This window comes from Halichoerus grypus, chromosome 14, assembly GCF_964656455.1.
Source record: "Halichoerus grypus chromosome 14, mHalGry1.hap1.1, whole genome shotgun sequence".
Taxonomy (NCBI): Eukaryota; Metazoa; Chordata; class Mammalia; order Carnivora; family Phocidae; genus Halichoerus; species Halichoerus grypus.
In genome coordinates this window covers 62,439,895-62,458,066 of record NC_135725.1, presented here as the reverse complement: position 1 = coordinate 62,458,066, position 18,172 = coordinate 62,439,895, and the positions used below count along the sequence as shown (strand labels likewise).

At 53.5% G+C, this 18,172-nt stretch overlaps 1 protein-coding gene across 6 annotated transcripts in view; it reads left to right on the top strand.

The window, feature by feature from the left end:
* Positions 1-18,172, top strand: part of ANKS6 (ankyrin repeat and sterile alpha motif domain containing 6) — a 48,637-nt gene that overhangs the window by 3,150 nt on the left and 27,315 nt on the right. For 5 of the 6 annotated variants that reach the window (XR_013443771.1, XM_036074090.2, XM_078061507.1 and 2 more), the window contains exons 2-11: positions 1,314-1,816; positions 4,324-4,368; positions 5,060-5,264; positions 6,244-6,350; positions 8,109-8,257; positions 9,346-9,544; positions 10,316-10,365; positions 13,312-13,521; positions 14,650-14,803; positions 15,647-15,816. Coding sequence is in view for 5 of the 6 variants with exons in the window: in XM_036074090.2 (XP_035929983.2) it covers positions 1,314-1,816; positions 4,324-4,368; positions 5,060-5,264; positions 6,244-6,350; positions 8,109-8,257; positions 9,346-9,544; positions 10,316-10,365; positions 13,312-13,521; positions 14,650-14,803; positions 15,647-15,816 (1,792 nt within the window). In the remaining variant the exon portion in view is untranslated. Of the gene's footprint in view, positions 1-1,313; positions 1,817-4,323; positions 4,369-5,059; positions 5,265-6,243; positions 6,351-8,108; positions 8,258-9,345; positions 9,545-10,315; positions 10,366-13,311; positions 13,522-14,649; positions 14,804-15,646; positions 15,817-17,171; positions 17,195-18,172 lie in introns of all 6 variants that reach the window. The other variant, XM_078061508.1, reaches the window with a different exon arrangement.

Below are 18,172 nucleotides of genomic sequence, written 5' to 3'. Positions count from 1 at the left end.
GAGGGACAGGCCCGGTCCCCCTACAGCTGGAGGGGCCCGTTCGCCAAGCTCTCCCTCCAGAGGCTGAGGTGACCTGGTGCCGTTAAGGTTCACGTCTCTGAAGGTATTTGTAAGTTCAGATCAGAGTTTGGCCTTGGCTCTGCCTCCACAGGGAGAAGGGAGGCCCTAGGTTTATAGGAGGTACAAAACTCACTTCCGGAAAGGGGGGGATGCAACAAGAGAGTCAGAACGCTGCCTCGCAGATGCGGACGTTATGCAGGCATTATGGTCCCTCTCTGGTCATTCTTCCCCGGTTAGTCCAAGGCTCCTTCCAGCCCTGACACTTCGCTGCTCCTAGCCCTGCGCCAACCAAAACCCTGCAAAACAGATCTTTTCTGCCCTCTAACGGCAAAAGAAGGCAGAGGTTTTGCTGGGAAGAGGCATCTGTTTTCCTGGTAGCAGAGTTGGTTGGTGGTCGCCTGTCTCTCAGGCGGGCTCAAGCTTCCTGGAGGAGGGCTTCGCCCAGGCCCATTTCCTAGCCCCTGGCAGCGGACATTCCTGCCAGCAGGTGGCAGCAGGCCTCTGGTGAGAGGTGCCTGAGCCCATCTGGGCTGACCACAGCCGGGCTACACCTCTTGGCATGGGGTGCACTGGCTCATCTTGAAGGACCTTCTGTGTGTGTTTGGGGATGGGTAGACATGAGTCAGACACGAGCCCTGCCCATGGGAGTCAGCACAGGCAGAAAAGTAGATTACAAGGCTACAAAGCTGAATAAAATGAGCTCTGAGATGTGGGAAGCAGCATGGTATAGGGGAAGGAGTGAGGGTATCAGGATTCAGACAGACCTGGGCTCTGACCCTGACACCACCTCTTACCAGCTGGGTGACTTTGGTACTTAGTGTAACGTAAAAGGTCAAATGATTATTATAACATCTGACACTTAGTGGTGCTCCTCTGGCCAAGCACTGTTCTGAGTGCTGTATATATTATATATTTATATATAGTAACTCATTTAATCCTCAACAGCCCTTGAATTAGATACAATTACATCCCTGTTTTACAGATGAGGCAATGAAGGCATGAAGAAGCTAAAGTTCTTTCTCAAGGTCGTACAGCTAGTGATTGGCAGAGCTGGATTTGAACCTAGACAGAGCGGTTGTTCACCTTTGTGATGGTGGACATGTGGGGCCAGCACAGTGCCTGGCGCCAGAAGAAGACCTTTTACTATAAGTAGCTATTATGACTTTAATAATTAATGACAAATGAGGATTACATAAGCTGTCTTCATGTCGGTGCTCCATGTTAGTGTCACTAATTCTCCATCTTCCTGGCAGATTTGGGCACGTGAGCGTGGCACACCTACTTTTGGATCATGGGGCTGATGTCAACGCCCAGAACCGGCTAGGGGCCAGTGTGCTCACTGTGGCCTCGCGGGGTGGCCACCTGGGTGTGCTGAAGCTGCTCTTGGAAGCTGGTGCCTTTGTAGACCATCACAACCCCTCAGGCGAGCAGCCGGGGGCAGGGGACAGCAGGGACGAACTATTGGACATCACAGCCCTAATGGCTGCCATCCAGCACGGGCATGAGGCCGTGGTGCGTCTGCTGATGGAGTGGGGTGCAGACCCCAACCGCGTGGCCCGAACTGTGGGCTGGAGCCCACTGATGCTGTCGGCGCTCATCGGGAGGCTTGGCATGGCCCAGCAGCTGGTAGAGAAGGGGGCCAACCCTGACCACCTCAGCGTGCTGGAGAAGACCGCCTTCGAGGTTGCACTTGACCGCAAGCACAGGGACCTTGCAGACTACCTGGACCCGCTGACCACGGTCAGGCCCAAGACAGGTCAGGCCGTGCCACCACCAACCCTTCCCTTCCCCGCCCTGACTTCCCAGAGGACCCTAAACTGTGTTTAAATGACAGAAGCTGAGGGTCGCCCAACCAGAGGGCATGCACAAATCAGAGTCTGGCCTACCGAACAGTGGGTCTTAAGATGTGCTGTGCATAGGAATCAGTTGGGAGTTCCTATTACTTGCAGGTTCCTGGGCCACCCTCTAGGATGATTTGGTATCTGTGGGAAGAGCCTGGAACCCCCATGGCAAGACCTCTCCTTTCCAACCGGATGATTCTGGTGCAGGACATTCTGGGATCTTTCTAGAACAGAAGTCAGCAGACTTTTTATGGAAAGGACCAGAGAGTAAATATTTTAGACTTCGTGGGCCAGCCTCTGTCAGAACCACTCAATTCCGCTAGAGTGAAAGCAGCCATACGTTATATGTCAGTGAGTGGGTATGGCGGTGTTCCAATCAAACTATAATTACCAAAACCGGTTGGGGAGCACATTTGGCCCAGGACTGCAGTTTGCCAACCCCTGCTCTAGAACAGTGTGCCCTCTGCCTGTGAAGACCTTGGCCTCTATAGGGGAGACAGGCAAGGAACAGGAAATAAACATTAAATCCGTAGTACGATAGGTGGGCAGTGCCATGGTCGGGGGGGGCAAGGTTGAGGTTTGGGAGTGGTGATTGGGGCGCTGCAGGCTGTCCCTGGTGGGTGGCCTCCTGGAGCAGGTGAGACTGCAGCTGACGTGCAGAGGCTGAGGGAGTGCTCCAAACAGGCTCTCAGGGAAGAGCCTCCAGGTGGGACAACAGCAAGGGCAAAGGCTGTGTTATTAATGATAGATTATGAAATAAATAACCATTAGCCCCTAGCTATTTTTGTGAGATGCCAAGAAATCCGCCTGGAAGACCCCCAGTTCCCTCCCTCGCATTAGCTACAGGACAGGGTACCCCCCCACCCCCACCGTGGTTGTTCCTTGGGCTGGGCAGGGTCCCCAGAACTGCTCTGCTGCAGATGCCAACACTGGCATCTGGAAGGAGGAACGGACCAGCCAGGGTCACTTGGCATTGGTGGCACAGCTGCCCCAGCCTTCTGGGGTCAGGCTAGAGGGTCAGTGATTCTTTTGTGTCAGATGGTTGCTTAGCAACCAACACGCAGGCCAGATGACACACTTTTCCCTCAAAGGGTCTTGGCATGGGAAGGCTCCGTCCACAGCAAATTAGACTCTTACACACTTACAGGAATGTGACATATTTACAACTAAGCTGCAGAATCCTTCCTTAATAGTATTGCACAAGCAGAATTAGACACTTGGTTCCATGGCCCTCTCTGTACGTCTCTATAAGAACCCTGGAGTTAAGGAATACCCTTTCTGGGGTGGGTGCCAGTCGCTAGTCAAGAGAACAAAAATTGCTGTTTGGATTTCTGGAGCATTTCTCATCTGTATTCTTGATCTCTGCAACCACCATGTGGTCCCCATATTAGCGTGTTATCCCCCTGTTGTTGATGAAGAGACTGATCATTCCGGAAACATGCACTCAAACTCTGATATGCTCACTCCAGACTTGGTGATCCCTGCACTGGGCTGCAGCTTCTTCTCGGCTGCCTGAGGGGGCTGACCTGGACCAGAGATTTAGCCCAGAGTCACAGGTTTCCCTCACAGCCACTCCATGTCTGGAGTTAGCCGAAAACTGCAGAAGTCTTACAGTCGGCCGCCGGCGAGGGGGCTGGTGCTGAGGATGTCTGCTTTCTGACAGTACCGCGGGTACCTGCTAGTCCAAGCTTGGAGGCAGGTGACCGATGAGCAGATGAGGGAGGGGCGAGCATGGGGTGGGTACAGCCAGGCCCCGGTTTGGGGGTAGGCGTGGGCCCCCGTACCAGCTGCGCTGCAGAGACCAGCATGAAAACATCAGGTGGGCAGTGGTCGGCAGGGTCCACGTCTGCAAGGCTGGGGCAGGGGTGACTTTCAGAGTCGTTCAGATTGCTTCTTATTTGAGAAGGAGAACAAAAATGAACATTGGCTCTTCTGGTGGCCACGTCCATGACCTCCGCCTGGGCTCAGCTTCTCAGTGTCTCCGCAGCCCGCTGCTTTGGAATTATCTCAGGGTTGTGCATTTAGTTTTTAGTAGAAAAGAATCGCTTTTTAGAAAATTTTTTTTCATAAGAATACAGATTTTTCCAAGACTATACTTTTCCATTACATCTAAGAGAGGACATCCCAGAGTTTGGAATGCTCCCAAATGATTGCTTTATGGGTGTGGGATCAGGAAATGTTCTGCTTATTCATGTTTTGCTGGCCAGATGACTGACCAAGATCTATCTCTGGAGCATTTGTGGACACTCTGAGAATAACTCTTCCAGAAGGGCTACCAGGTTCGTCTGTTACATGGGTCTCTGATCAGATTGCTTTTGGAAGGTAGATCACTTTTAAAGCTAGGCTGTATTGTTACATGTGTGTGACTTTTCTGTTCTATTAAGTCTTTTATGGTTAACTTTTAAAATCTTTGTTTACCTAGATGAGGAGAAAAGGCGGCCTGATATTTTCCATGCATTGAAAATGGGTAAGCGCTTTAGAAAATCTTTTTGGAGATTTATGAATATAGGGACACATTCTCCCAACCTAGTATTTGTAGTCCTTTTCAAGGCCACCCAGGGTGTTTGAGAAAGAAACAGGCATTTTGTTATTTCCTCACTCGGTGGTTTCACACAGGGAGGTTCAGCCCCTGGAGACTGGTAGTTATTATGGTGCTTTATACACAAGTTCCAGACTGCTCTCCCAGCCCCCGCCCCCCCCACCCCCCCCCAGCCAAACCCTGTGGCTATGTTCTGGCTTTTCCCTACCTCTGAAATGCCTCACTGCCTACCTGCCCGCTCCACTCTCTTTGTGATGAAGCTGAAAATCTCTCCTGATGTAGACCCCACCTCCAGGAAGCCCTCCCTGATCCTCACCTCCCAGGGAGATCTGAGCACTCTGCGTGTACATTGCCCTTCATGTTTCCTTCATCTGTTCTCTTAGGATATCAATAACACTTCTCTCTTTTAGAAAAACCATTTGTGTGCTTGCCTCCGACCCTTACAGATGGAGAGATCTGAGGGTGGGGGCTCCCTCTTCTTCACCTTTGTAGCCCCTCTGATGCCCAGCAGCCCAGTGCAGAGGCAGGCTGAGCACCAGTTTGTTACCGAAACCTGCTGGATAAGTCATCCGGCTGCGCCGGGCCCCCAGATCACCAGATCTCCTCCTTCTGTTTGCAGGAAACTTCCAGCTGGTCAAAGAGATTGCGGACGAAGACCCCAACTACGTGAACCTGGTCAACGGGGATGGGGCCACTCCGCTGATGCTGGCAGCTGTCATGGGGCAGCTGCCGCTGGTGCAGCTGCTGCTGGAGAGGCACGCCGACGTCGACAAGCAGGACAGCGTGCACGGCTGGACGGCCCTCATGCAGGCCACCTACCACGGGTCAGTGCCGGCCCCACTCCCTCCGTGGGAGGCTGACAACTCCCTGAGCGGAGAGAGGGGTCTTGATGGGCTTTTCTGGTCCTGAGAAACTCCAGATGAACTCGAGGGCTGTGAAGCCCTTGAGGCGCACACACAAAAAACCCAGAGCAGCGCAGGCTCATCTACCCTGCGTTCCTATTCTTCTGTGTCCTGATGCCCGTGACCTCATCACAGAACTCACCAGTGGCCATAAAAACCGTGCAGCAGGAACGTTTTATGCAGGCAGATAAGCTTCTCTAGGTTGATTTCAGTGGAACAGTGATTGGTTTGTTTGGAGTGTTCACGCTGATGTCCATGTCCTGTTGGAAATGAACATCGGCTGTTCATAGCATTGGCTTCTCGGCCCCCGGCAGTGAGACTTGTCCTCACCCTCTCCTTCTGCATAGGCGCCACCATTGGCTGGTGCTTCTGAATCCCTTCTCCTCCTGTCCTCCTGGAGGCCACCTCTTCCAGGTAGGCTGGCCTAGAGGCCAGGAGCTGCAGACCGTCTTACAGCGGCCAGGTGGTCTGATTCCAAATTACCAGCCCTTTCCTTGCCTTGTTTCAAGTGATCACAGCACTTAACTGTGTCATCTCAAAGCAGTTTGTTTTCCTATTTGGTCAGCCTCGGGCTTCCGCGTCAGACAGCTCGGCCTGTGTGGGGCTTCCACAGTGCGCGGCTCCCGATTTGGGGCAGGAGTAGTTGGGACCTGCGTGTGGCATGGTGGCCACATGGTCTTCCTTTTGTTTGTGGAAGGAACACCTAGGCTTTGGTTTCTATCACATTCGGGTCTGACCTGCCCATGGGGTGGGGAAGGAGGAGTGTGAGGCCGTTTGCAGCTTTCCACGCCCTTCTTCCGGGCTCAGAGATGGGGCACTGTAGTTAATATCAGCTTCCCAGGAGCAAAGCCAGGCTTTGGCTTTCAGTGCGTCTAACTCTGGCTTTTTCTTTCCTCCCCAGGAATAAGGACATTGTCAAATATCTGCTAAACCAAGGGGCTGATGTCACTCTTCGTGCAAAAAACGGGTACACGGCCTTTGACCTAGTGATGCTGCTGAGTGATCCTGGTGGGTTGTTCCCGGAAAAGGGTCGTAAACCTGCACGGCCTTTCTCTGGCTAGGAATGGAGAGAATCACCTTTGTTTTCAGCCCTTGCTTACTCATGGGGGAAGTCACTCTCAAGCCCCAAGGGCTCACCACGTGTCCTCAGGCAAGTCGCTTCCCTCCTCAGCAAAGGCTGGGCTGGCACCAGATAATCCCCTGGGTTTCTCCAGCTCCAGCCTTCAGGGAGTCTCCCAAGAGGGAAGGCCAGCGAGACACGCATCTCCCTCAGCAGTCCACAGAAGTCCCAGAATGGTAACTGGGCTTTGTAGCCAGAAACCCTGACTCGGGGAAACAAAAAGTCCCCTTTGACAAGCAGAGTCAGAGACGGAGCAGTGGCCTTCTCTGCTGAATTGCGTAGGTGGAGGCCGCTGGGTCAAGGGCACCCTTCTGGGGCTGTCGCCGTCCCTAGTCCCACCTTTCTTGGTCCCCTTGGGCCCTCCCCCACTATGACAGGCCCTCCTCTGGGACCTGAGGCATACAGTCAGTCAGCTCAGGGGTCAGAGTCTGTCTGTCTGTCTGTCTGTCCTGCTTCCTATTGCCTTGGAGTTTCAGCCCAGGGAGGGAGAGAGGCTGCGAGGCCCTTCTGACCCACAGACTTTGAGCCCTGAGCCAGATCCCAACCTGCTGGCCTTGGGAGAGGACTTTACCTCCGTAGTCCCAAGTGGAGTTACCCCTGCTGCTTCTCTGGGCTACGGGGTGGCAGGCCAGAGTGCCCTGCCTCGTCGCCGGCATTGCTACCCTCACCCCAGCCCCCCTGCCGTGGGCCCCACGTGTCTCAGGTGCATACCTGGTTCCACTTCATCCTCGCATGGTGTGTGAGGGGAAGCCGAGCTGCATATCCCCTTGTGGAGGGGAGGTGACCAGGGCCAGGGGAAATGACTTGACCCAGCTGGCGAGGTGGGGTCCTTTGCCCAAGTCCAGTGAGCTCACTCCATGCGAAGAGTTTGTGTCATTAGAACCCACCCCCTGCATCATGCACGCATTTCTCGAGCAAACTTGTGTCTCACGGTGTCTCTTCTCCCTTGCTGCTGACCACTTCCCCACTCCCTTGTGCATTAAGACCCCCAGTCTCTCCCTAGTCGATTTTTTTCCTGGTGGGTTTGTTTTTAAACGAACTTTTTGCCTGAAATTTTTGAAGACACACATGCTTATTACTGAACACTTGGAGAGAGAAAAAGAAACAGTCATCCAGAGGAAAACACTGTTAATAGTTTGTAGTATTCTCAATTTCGTTTATTTATTTATTTTTTTTGGTAACCCAGGTAATAATAACAATACTTAACCTTTCTTAAGCACTTACCTTATGCCAGACGTGCCCTCGAATCCCCCAGACACCTTTATGTGGTGCATGCTGTCACCCCTTTTCCAGAGACACTGAGAGGTTCCCTCATTTACCTGCACTTGCACAGCCAGGGAGGGGCAGAGGCAGAATTGGAGCCCCTGCCATCCGGATGCTGAGTCTGTTCTTTTAAGCCACGCCACCCCTCTGTCTTTCTGTGGGGAGAGGGCTCCTGGTTTTTCTCTCTGGTGAAGTGGATGGAGCCCCGTGGTCTGTTTGCCGCCTCCTGGAGACCAGATGGAGAGGGCGGGGCCTTGCTCCTGGAGTAACAGACTCTGGAGGCCCAGAGCTGGGTTCTGAGGCTGACCGGGGTCTCCTAGAGCCCTCTCCCCATGGCCCAACAGACGTATCTGCAGGTAAAGTGCTGCCTTTTGTGTCCATAGACACGGAACTTGTTCGACTGCTGGCATCTGTCTGCATGCAGGTGAATAAAGACAAAGGCCGGCCCAGCCACCCACCGCCTCTGCCCCACTCGAAGGCCCGACAGCCCTGGAGTGTCCCAGTGCTGCCCGATGACAAAGGCGGGCTTAAGGTTGGCCTTTTCCTGTCCTCAAGGGCTTGAGAGGGTTAGGCTGACAGGGTGGGGGATGCCTGCCGCTTCCTGCTGACCTTGGGCTGCCCAGCAGGAGCGGGAAGTAAGCCAGGGGTGAGCAGTAAGCATGGCGGGTATCGGGGGGACCAAATGCCTCTCCTCTCAGGCCGGGTGTGCGCGGCCTGTGCCCCTGCACGTGGGATACTGCTGCTGGCGCCATTCTCGGGTCTCCCCGCAGCCCCCGGGCCTGCATCCACGGCCTTCTGGAAATACCAGAACAACCTCCAGTTGCTCATTTCTAACTGCAAGCCGAGTATTTTTCTTCGAATTTCTGCTCCCCATCCTGCTCTACTTGTCTGAAATCAAACTTCCCTCTTCTCCATCCTGTCTGGGGTTCTGGAGCCTCTGCAGATCTGCACACTCGGCCCTTTGTTCCTGTCCGTAGCTCACACGAGCTCCCGCAAGCCCCGGGTCTTCCTCTCTCTCGGTGTTGTTTGCCTAGGTCCCTGCAGCCCTGTGCTTGCTGCCGTCTCCCTGGGCCAGGCCCTCCCAGCCTCCCCTCCCACTGTGTCGAAGCCTCCGAGCGGTCACGGGGTTATGGGACACCCTGGGGGGTGGCACCGGTCCTCTTTCTAGGTGGGGTGGCATCAGCTGCTGGAGCAGATGGCCTGGGCCTTGCTATGGACACCCGGCACCTCTCACACTCACAGGAGTGGGGGAAAGAGGTTACCCAGTGACTGGTGTTACAGTGTTTGGTGTCGTCTCTTGTCCATCTGTCTGTCTCTGACTCACTGTAAGACTCAGCAAGTTGGCACCCCGTCTGGGTCTCCATTTCTCCATCTGTGCAGTGCGGAGATTGGGGAGCTGAGGGGTGGCAGATGGGGTCCCCTGTCGGACGTGGGCCCCTAAGGGCTGAGTCAGGAGGGATTTAGAGAGAACCGTGGCTTTGTGGGAGAGGGTGCGGAGGCTGACTGGGAAAACTTGTCATGCGCCCAGGAGAGCAAGGGGGAAGCATGTGTGAAGTATAGTCACTATCCGGGGGCTGGGTGTTCATGGAGTGTGACCTCTGCTCGACATTCCCTTGGCAGTCCTGGTGGAGCCGAATGTCCAATCGGTTCCGGAAGCTCAAACTGACACAGACCCTGCCCCGTGGGCTCTGCAGCAACCAGCCTTTGCCTTTCTGTGATGAGCCAGAGTCAGCGCTGGACTCCACAATGCGGGCTGCCCCCCAGGGCAAGACAGGCCGCCCGGGGCTTCATGAGGTGGCCCCCACAATGAAAGAGAATGGTAAGAAAACACTGCATGTGCTGTGGAATTTCCAGAATGGCCAGACCCAAATTCTCTGCCCTTTGTCCTATCTCCTGGGCTGATGTCAGAGGTGAGATGCTATTGGGATGTGACACGGGAGCAAAGCGGCTGGTCTGGGGGAGGACCGGCAGGCAGGGACAGCAGTGCAGTCAGCGTGGTAGAATGGTGATGTTGGTGACAGGAGTCCCTGGCAGCTGTCCCACACACCCTGCTGAGGGACCTGAGCCAGTCACTACCTCTCTCTTGCCTCTGATGGGTGCTTTTCCCACCTGTCCAACATGATTGGTCTCTGGCACTGGAAGGGTTTTGAAATAGAATGAGTGGGGTGGGGGCTTGGGGGTTGGGTAGTGAGCTTCCCACCACTGGAGATATTCAACAGATTGGATGACTCTGCCAGGGCATCAAAGGAGATTCCCACACTGATTGGACAATTGATTAGATCACATCCCTTCTACCAGACTCCCTGCACCCAGAATAGCTCCTTCAGCACTGTTTGAGACAGCCTGTTGAGCTGGGTGCACCCCTGTCTGACCCGGCATGGCAGTGGTTTATGGAAAAGCTGAAAACATGCTTTGAGAGATACCTTTTAAATGCTTTGCTTCTATTCAAATATTGAACACCAATTATTATTAAATATTTAATCCCCCAGGAGAGTTGGTTTTCCAGGATGAAGGCCGACCTGGTCACTCATCCTTATGCCATGAACTTGTTGGGGAGGGTCATTTCAGGAAATTTCCATTTGTCTCTCAGGTCCTGGGAGCATGAGAGGAGACAAAGAAGATGTGTTATTGACAACCATGGTGAGTGTGGGGCTTTTCTAAAAGCATTTCAGGTCTCTACCAATCATGAGTTGGTTGATTTACAAGGCTGGATGTAGACATGTGTCTGTCTTTGTGGTGGTCACAGATGGGGTTGATACCAAAACGTGTAACAATGGGCACAGCTCAGGCACTGAGGAATGGGAACCAACACCAGCCAGAAACCGTGGGTAAGGCTGTGCTGGTGCTTAGTGGCCGGATACTAGCCCTGATGGTGTTCGCAGGGAGGCAGCACTGAGGACAGGGCTTTGAACAGTAGGACCTGATGGGGCACCTTGGACTCACCATTTTGGCTATGGGGAGTCAAGGGGAGAGGAGTCACAGAGGAGGCTGTGTTTCCAGCCCGAGAGGCCTCGGTCTCCTCACCTATGAACCTAGGATTAGGTTTGGCTGTGAGTAACAGAAAGTCCTCAAATGACAACGGCATAGATGAGACGGCAGCTTATTTTTTCCAAGGGCAGCTCAGGACTGGTACGTTGACCCGTGGAGTTAGGGACCTGCTTCCTTCTACCCGTGCTTGGCTTCTGTTACCAAGACGGCTGCCGGAGCTGTGGCCATCACTGCGCCATTCCAGCCAGCAGGAGAGATGAGGGGAGAAGCAGGTGTCTTTGAAGGTTCCTGGGAACTCACACATCACTTCCGCTTAGATCAGTTCGGCCAGCATGTGGTCACGTGGGAGTCACTGCACGGGAGGCTGGGAAATGAAGTCTCTGTTCCAGGTGGCTGTGTCCCATCGCAATGCCAGGGGTGTCTACTAAGGAAGATGTGGAAGGATGGATACCGGGGGACAGCTAGCAGTCTTTGACTTAAGGGATGCTATCCCTCCTGGTTGTTTCTTTGAATAAGTTTATTCCCAGGAAGTTCTTAGCATAGTGCCTGGCTCGCAGTTATCTGCTGTGTGACCTTGGACGTGTGACTTCACCTCTCTGGGCCTCACGTTGCTCTTGTTTGAATGAGAGCCTCCTGGTTGGGGTTGAACTCAAGTCCATTTATCTCTAAGACCTTGATCTGGAGGCTGGCCAGGAGAGGGCAGTATTGGAGAGGAGAAGGGAGCAGAAGGACCCCCAAGAAGGCCTCAGCTGCCTCAGGGACCAGCCGCTCCAGGCGCCAGGGGCTGAGTGCTGACGGATCTGCTGTCTCCACCCCGCCCTGCTATGCAACAGGTGTGAATCCGTGTCTCTAGACCAGTTTACCAAGGTGGGAGCTGGTGCTGCCTGCCGCTTGATAATCTCATTAAATAGCAGTAATTACTTTTGTATGAAGATAAGGGCCGTTACTGAAATTTTAGAAGATGCAGTAAAGTATAAAGAAGAAACATAAAGTCACCGTTGATGATGCATATGATCATGACTGACATCTTGTGCTATATATCTTTTTTGAGTATTTTCCTAGCCATTTTTTTTAGCATCTACTAGTGTATTATGTCATGTGTAACAATGGCAAATACGTCCCACTTACTAAGCACTTAACAAGTGTCAGCCACTACTCGGAGCACTTAATGTATATTCGCTCATTCAGTCTCCCTGGCATCCCTGCCTGTGAGGTTGGCAGTGTTCTTTTCCCCATACTGTGCTGAGCCTGACTTATTACCAGTTCATGTGATCATCTGTTGCGTGTCATTAAACACCCTTTAGCCACATTGCATTGAATGGCTGCATGATACGACCTTCCATCATGGGAATGTGCCTCACGGACCAGTGAAGGCTCACCTGTTGGACTCTGGGGTTTTTAGTTTTTTGTTGTTTCACAGATCTGATGAATAGTCTTATGCCTCAGTTTCCCCCGCTTGCCTGATTGTTCCCTTGGAGTAAATATCTAGAAATAGAATTTCTGGGTCAGTGGGTGTGAATGTCATTGACTTCCAGAAAGTTTGCAACAATTTAGACTCTGTCCCCAAGGAGTGAAAATGCCATCTGTGGTGGGTTTGCAGTCCTCTTCCAGTCCATCCCCCATTGCTGGATGAGGTTGCTGAGGTCCAGACGGGACAGCACCGTTCACGGACTCTCAGAAGAGCTCAGGACAGCCAGGGTGGGACCCAGCATGCCCAACTGCCGCCCGCCTTGCACGTCCCTGTCCCACCTCCTCGTGCCCAGTGGAAGGCAGCAGTGTGCTGGCCTGCCCTTCGGCAGATGGAGGACGGCCAGGGAGCCCTGCCGAGTGGGCGTTTGCAGCCATCCTTGTGGAGATGCACGCCTGCCCGGCTCCTGAGGCAGGTTGAGCTGTGGGATGCCCTTCCCTGCAAAGCACCATCTGGCGCCAAGTCCACCGTCTTTTCTTAATTAAAGTTAGTGTGGACTGTGTGAATGCTTTTCCTTGACAATCCACCAGTCATCATTGTGTGGATTTTATACTAACCCCAAATCACATTTTCAAAATATAAAATTACAGTTAAAAATGTCAGCAGTGGGAGGTGTGGCTGAAGTAGGAAGGGTGGGGTGGGATGGGGAAGGGAGTGTTTGCTGGGCTCACAGAGAGCCAGCCTGGGCCTCCCGGTCCCCCCCGCCATTGCCCTCCCCCATCCTCCTGAGACCCCCAGCTCTGCATGCACATCCTGTTCCTCTGGCTGCCAGGCCTGCCTGCGTTCTGCTCCCTGGGCCTGCAGTGCCCTTTTCCCCAGCCCCCCAGGGTCCCTGTCACAGCACACTCAGCATCCCTTGGTCCCCTCCCCCAGCTCCCCATCCCCTCTGTCTCCATTCTAGCTGCTCTGATGGACACAAAAGAAGCTGGGGGTTGGAGCAGAGTAAAGGAGGGTATTGCTCGGTTGCTGGGAGAAGAGCAGAGGATACCACATGGGTTTCTGGCCGGGTGTGTATTGGGAGGGGTGAGGGAGTAAATGATGGTGCCATTCTCTGAGAAGCAGGAGAAACCTGGAGAGTTCCATGAAGAGCCCCACCGGGGCTTGTCTAACCCATAGCCTGTCTTTTTCAGCTTCGCAATGGAGCCCCCTTCCCCAGACTCCCGAGTGACAAGCTGAAGGCAGTCATCCCCCCTTTCTTACCCCCTTCCAGTTTTGAGCTGTGGAGCTCGGATCGGTCCCGGACATGTCACAGTGGGAAGGCTGAGCCCGTGAAGACCGTGCTGCCCCAGAGAGCCGGCAGGGGTGCCCCCGTGGGCGTGGCTGGTGGGAGCACAGATGCTGTAAGTCACCCGGTGGATGTGCTTTGACATGTCACTCACCACTCACTGAAGTTGGCGTGTGTTTTGGGCAGAAGGGACCTCAGACCTGCTAATCCAGCAAGGTTGAAGCTTTTAATTTCTTTTAAATGAGTGTTATCCTTTTGTCTCACGAATCCTACAAAGGGACTTAACTTTATAAACAGATTAAAACATAATGTGAAGGGAATGAAAGTGGGGGGCGCTCTTCTCTGCCTTTTCTATGGAGCCCTGGATCTCCAAGGAGCACAGCCTGAAGACCTGATGTAATCCAACCTTCCCTTTAATAGATGAGGAGACTGGGACCCAGAGAGGGGAAGTAACCTGCTGCAGAGCACCCAGCCACTTCACGTGGGCTGGGGACCAGGAGTCAGGTTCTTGGTTTCGAACCAACTTCCACATTACAGCATTGCTCAGGTCCATGACCAGGAGCAAACACTAAGAGGCAACTGTGTGCGCTACTGGTATTTTCTTATACCACAAGGAGTGGGACTTGTAGCTTTTTGCCCATAGTGGCTTGTGACTTTGTGGCCCTTTGTGTGTCTCTGTAATGTCCCGAGGTAGTCCCTGTCGGTGGGGGAGGTTATTTCCATGTGTGTAGACTCCACACCGTAGATTCAGTAAATGGCAAACCAAAGGTGAGGACTTAGGGCCCTGCACTGTCATTGTGTGATCAGTGACCAGAAGACCTGAGAGCCCCCATCTCTGTCCGTAAAACGGGGCTGACCTTTGCTCGCTGCTGCCTCCGGGGGCTGTTGCAATAGCACATCTGTAGCAGGAGAGTGAGCCTGGCCCCTCGAGGTGCCCGACATGGGCAGGACTGGCTTGCATCTAGTCTGCACTGTGGGAGGGGTTGAGTGATGCTGAAAGTGGGGTGACTCAGGGACCGACGTCATGGGGGCATGGCCTGAGCTAATGGTCTGGTTGTCAGCAGCTAGAAGTGAACTCGCTAGGGGCTCCTGGCGGGCTGAGCACCGGTTGGCGAGGGTGTGCCAGGCGACAGGCATCAGCTAGGGTGAGCCAGTGGAATCCGGGTCCCTCCCCACTGTGATCATGTGTGCCCAGAGGAGGGAGCAACACACCCAAACCACAACACCCCCATTATTCTTGCAGACTCCTGTGAGGCCCGTTAAATTTCCATCTCTCTCCAGAAGCCCCGCCTCTCCTGCCAGTTCTGGAAACTTCAACCACTCACCTCATTCCTCAGGCAGCTCCAGTGGGGTAGGGGGCTCAAGCAGGCACGGTGGGGAGCTGCATAACCGCTCAGGTGGGTACCAGGCAGGGCCACTCAGGGGAGGCGGGAGGGTCCCCTGGGGCTGCGGGTGTGAACGGCCCCCTGCGCTTGCTCGGTGGACAGTCCCAGGAGCAACTGTACACACCCTGTCTTCCTCCTTCATGTGGCTCAGGGATTCTTCAGTGAATTCACAGTGTTGCCCTTTGCCCTCCAGAATGGCACTGTTCATACTTGTAAAATACTTAACAACAGCACGTGACACCTAGTTATCCCCTTACCGATGTTGGTATCAGTGTCCTCCCTTGGATCCTCCCTAGCCCTGGATAGTATCACTTTCCCCTGTCCTCTCATAGTAATGCAAGGTTGCTGGTGGGTTTGGGGCAACTGGGCAAGGGAACATGGCAGTCCACTGAATACTGCGGGGTGAGGAAGTTACCGACACAGCTGTGGGAGTGGTGTTGGTAAGGCCCTGGAAGGGGGGTCCGAGGGCGCACGCTGGTCGGGCAGGCTGTGCGGCTGCTGGAAGGGGCAGTGTGGGGACTGCTGTGGGCGGCCAGGCCAGGGCGTCTGCCTGCGGGAGGCCGCACAAGCTGGCTGTGGCGTGGGGAAGGCGAGGACAAGCTGATCGTACCTGCGCTGCCTCTTTCAACACCTCTCACCATGATGCCTTCGGAGCATGATGGCCGCTGTGTCCTCTCCACCTTCGGTTTTCACGCACAGGCCTCTTGTGGTCAGCCTGGACCCACAGCCACACGGGGTCAGGGGGGCGTCTGGGAAAGGCGTTTCCAGCTCCGTAAGGTCAGCACACAAAGTCCACCACACCCCTGTTGCTGGACCCTGGACCCCTGGCAGTCATTTCTGTTCCTCTTTCCTCAGGTGGCAGCATAGACAGTGTCCTGTCACAAATTGCTGCCCAGAGGAAGAAAGCAGCCGGCTTATCGGAGCAGAAGGCCAGCCACCAGTCAAGTCCCCTTGGGCCAGCACCAGGGTCCAGCTCGTTGGAACTCCCAGTCTCCCCTGCAGGCGGTGGCGGTCCCGGTGGCAAGGTACGTGTTCTGCTTCTCTCCTTCTGTTACACTCTTGGGTTCTGTCCTCACGTGGCTCATGTGCTGGGGAGCACGGGCAGTGCCGAGGTCGTGGGACGGGACTCGAGACAGGCCCCTTGCAGCCGGCTGCTCCCAGGCTGTCTGGGGAGGGCTGGATCAGGCCGGCGGTTGCCGGGGTCCCACCCTGTGCCCTCGGCCGTCTGCACACGTGCGTCTACCTCCCACCTGATCTGCAGGGCATCTCCAGGTGCCTCATTCAGCCTCACACTGTGTACGTTGGTTCATAGCTTAGAGCCAGGAAGTGTGGAGCACTTCAGGAGCAGACTGCCTGGGATCAGATCTCAGCCCCACCCTTGAGCATTTTGCGGGGGGCCTGGCCCCTGGCCGGTCTGTGGCAGCTGTCAGTGCTGACGTGCCCAGCAGGAGTGGCCGCGCTCCCACCTTATGCCTTCACCGTGCACGGCTCTGGGGTGGCTGCTTTGTGCCTAGCGCTGCTAGCAGGGAGGGTGCAGTGGTCTGTCTGACGGCTCTCAGACTGTCACTGCGGACTCCGGCAGTGAGGAGGGGGCATGCCATGGGGGCACAGATGGGGGCCGCTCCCCAAGCCTGACGGCATCAGTGACACCTACAGGGGGTCTGAAGGATGAGGAGCCAGATGACGGCGACAGGGGTGGGACAGGGGTGAGGCTGCTCCAGGGTGAGGCACTCCAGAGGGGAAGAGCTGAAGCAAGGTTGGAAGGCAGGCCAGAGTTGGAGTCTCACCTGTCTGTCCGGCACCATTCCTCCATTGATGCAGCCCAAGAGCAGGCAACACGTTGTTAGTTTCTGTGTGGAGTTTGCGTGGCCCTCCACGTGCCCCCCTTCGGTGGTTCAGTGTAGCCCATTTCGTCCTCTGAGAGGACCCCACATCCAGGCACTGTCCCACTCTTTATATTTTTTAGATGTCTTAAGCTTTTTCCCTGAGAAAAGTTAGATCACGTGAAAGCCTCACCCCTGGACCCTTGCCGAGAAGTGCCTCCAGAGATGATGTTTTAATGGATGTATGAGAAATAATCTTTATTTTCTGCCCACCACTGTTGGTTACATAACTTTTGGTTATTCAAGGTCCCTTTTGCAATCAGACATACATAATTAGGTTCCCATTATAATAGAGCTCCAGAAAGTTTCTCTGTCCCTATGCGTTAGCATATTTTCCATTATATTGAAAATTATTTGTGTAATAGGATCTGTGTAATGAGTTCCCTTTAGAATTCAGCTCTAGAAAAATGTCTCTACTGATACTTCCATACATTTTCTTTCCTTAGATAAAAAGAATTATATAATTATTATATTTCTCTTTTTGCCTTTGCTGCTAGGAAACTCAGAGCTACTAATTAAAGTAAGTCTTCTTGTCTGGGCTTTGATATAGTTTTCCTCTTCTCTGTTGTTTAAGAATTTCTGTTTCTATTTGGATGATCTTATGATGTGTTAGATATTGTTAGCTTCCTTTAACTGGTATTCAAAATAGGTAGGCATCTAAATTATAAGTTAACTTATCTCCCTTGGCTGCATCTATTATATATAATCTATGTACAAGTATATTCTGATGAAAGGAGATTGTGTCAAAAGATGCATTCAGGAAACAAACTGGGGAAACTATCCAGTTCAGTGATCACCTGATACTCCTAACAATATACTTGGGGAGCTCTCTAAAAATTCAGGTTTCTGGGCTCCACCCAGCATAACTGAATGAGACTCTTCAAGACAGGGTCTGAGGACTCTGATTTTCCCCCCAGAGAGTATTGCAGCCAGCCCAGCCCAGGGCTTTTAGAAACAGCTGCTCTAAATCAAAGGACCCAAGGAGTGGGCTTTCTGTCAAAGGCTCCAGCAGCAATATGGAGACATGAAGTGCTTGTCAAAGACTCCCCTAGGAAGAATTAGAAATTAGTATTCAAAATAGGAGCCTCCTGAATCTGGTTTTTGAACTTTGCTTCAGACAAGCACCACCGTAATGGTGGAATAGTCACAAGGCATGGCTTCTGCCATGTTCACGAATCAACCTGAGGTGAACCTGAGGAGAATCAGGGGGTGAGGGACATTTCAGTGTGTGTGTCAGTGCTTCCCAGACCTCTGGAGGCCCAAAGTCCCACTGAGTATATCAGCTCTCTATTCCCACCCTAGAGCCTAGTGGTTTAAAACAAAAAGCATTTCTTTAGCTTGTGAACCTGTGGGTCAGCATTTCAGTCTGGACTTAGCTAGTCAGTCCTTCTGGTCTGGGGGGATCACTTATACATTTGGCTGTTGGCTGGGGTGACCAGGATAACTGGGCCATGTGTGCCCACAACAAGCTTAGATATGTTCTCATGACAACTGCCAA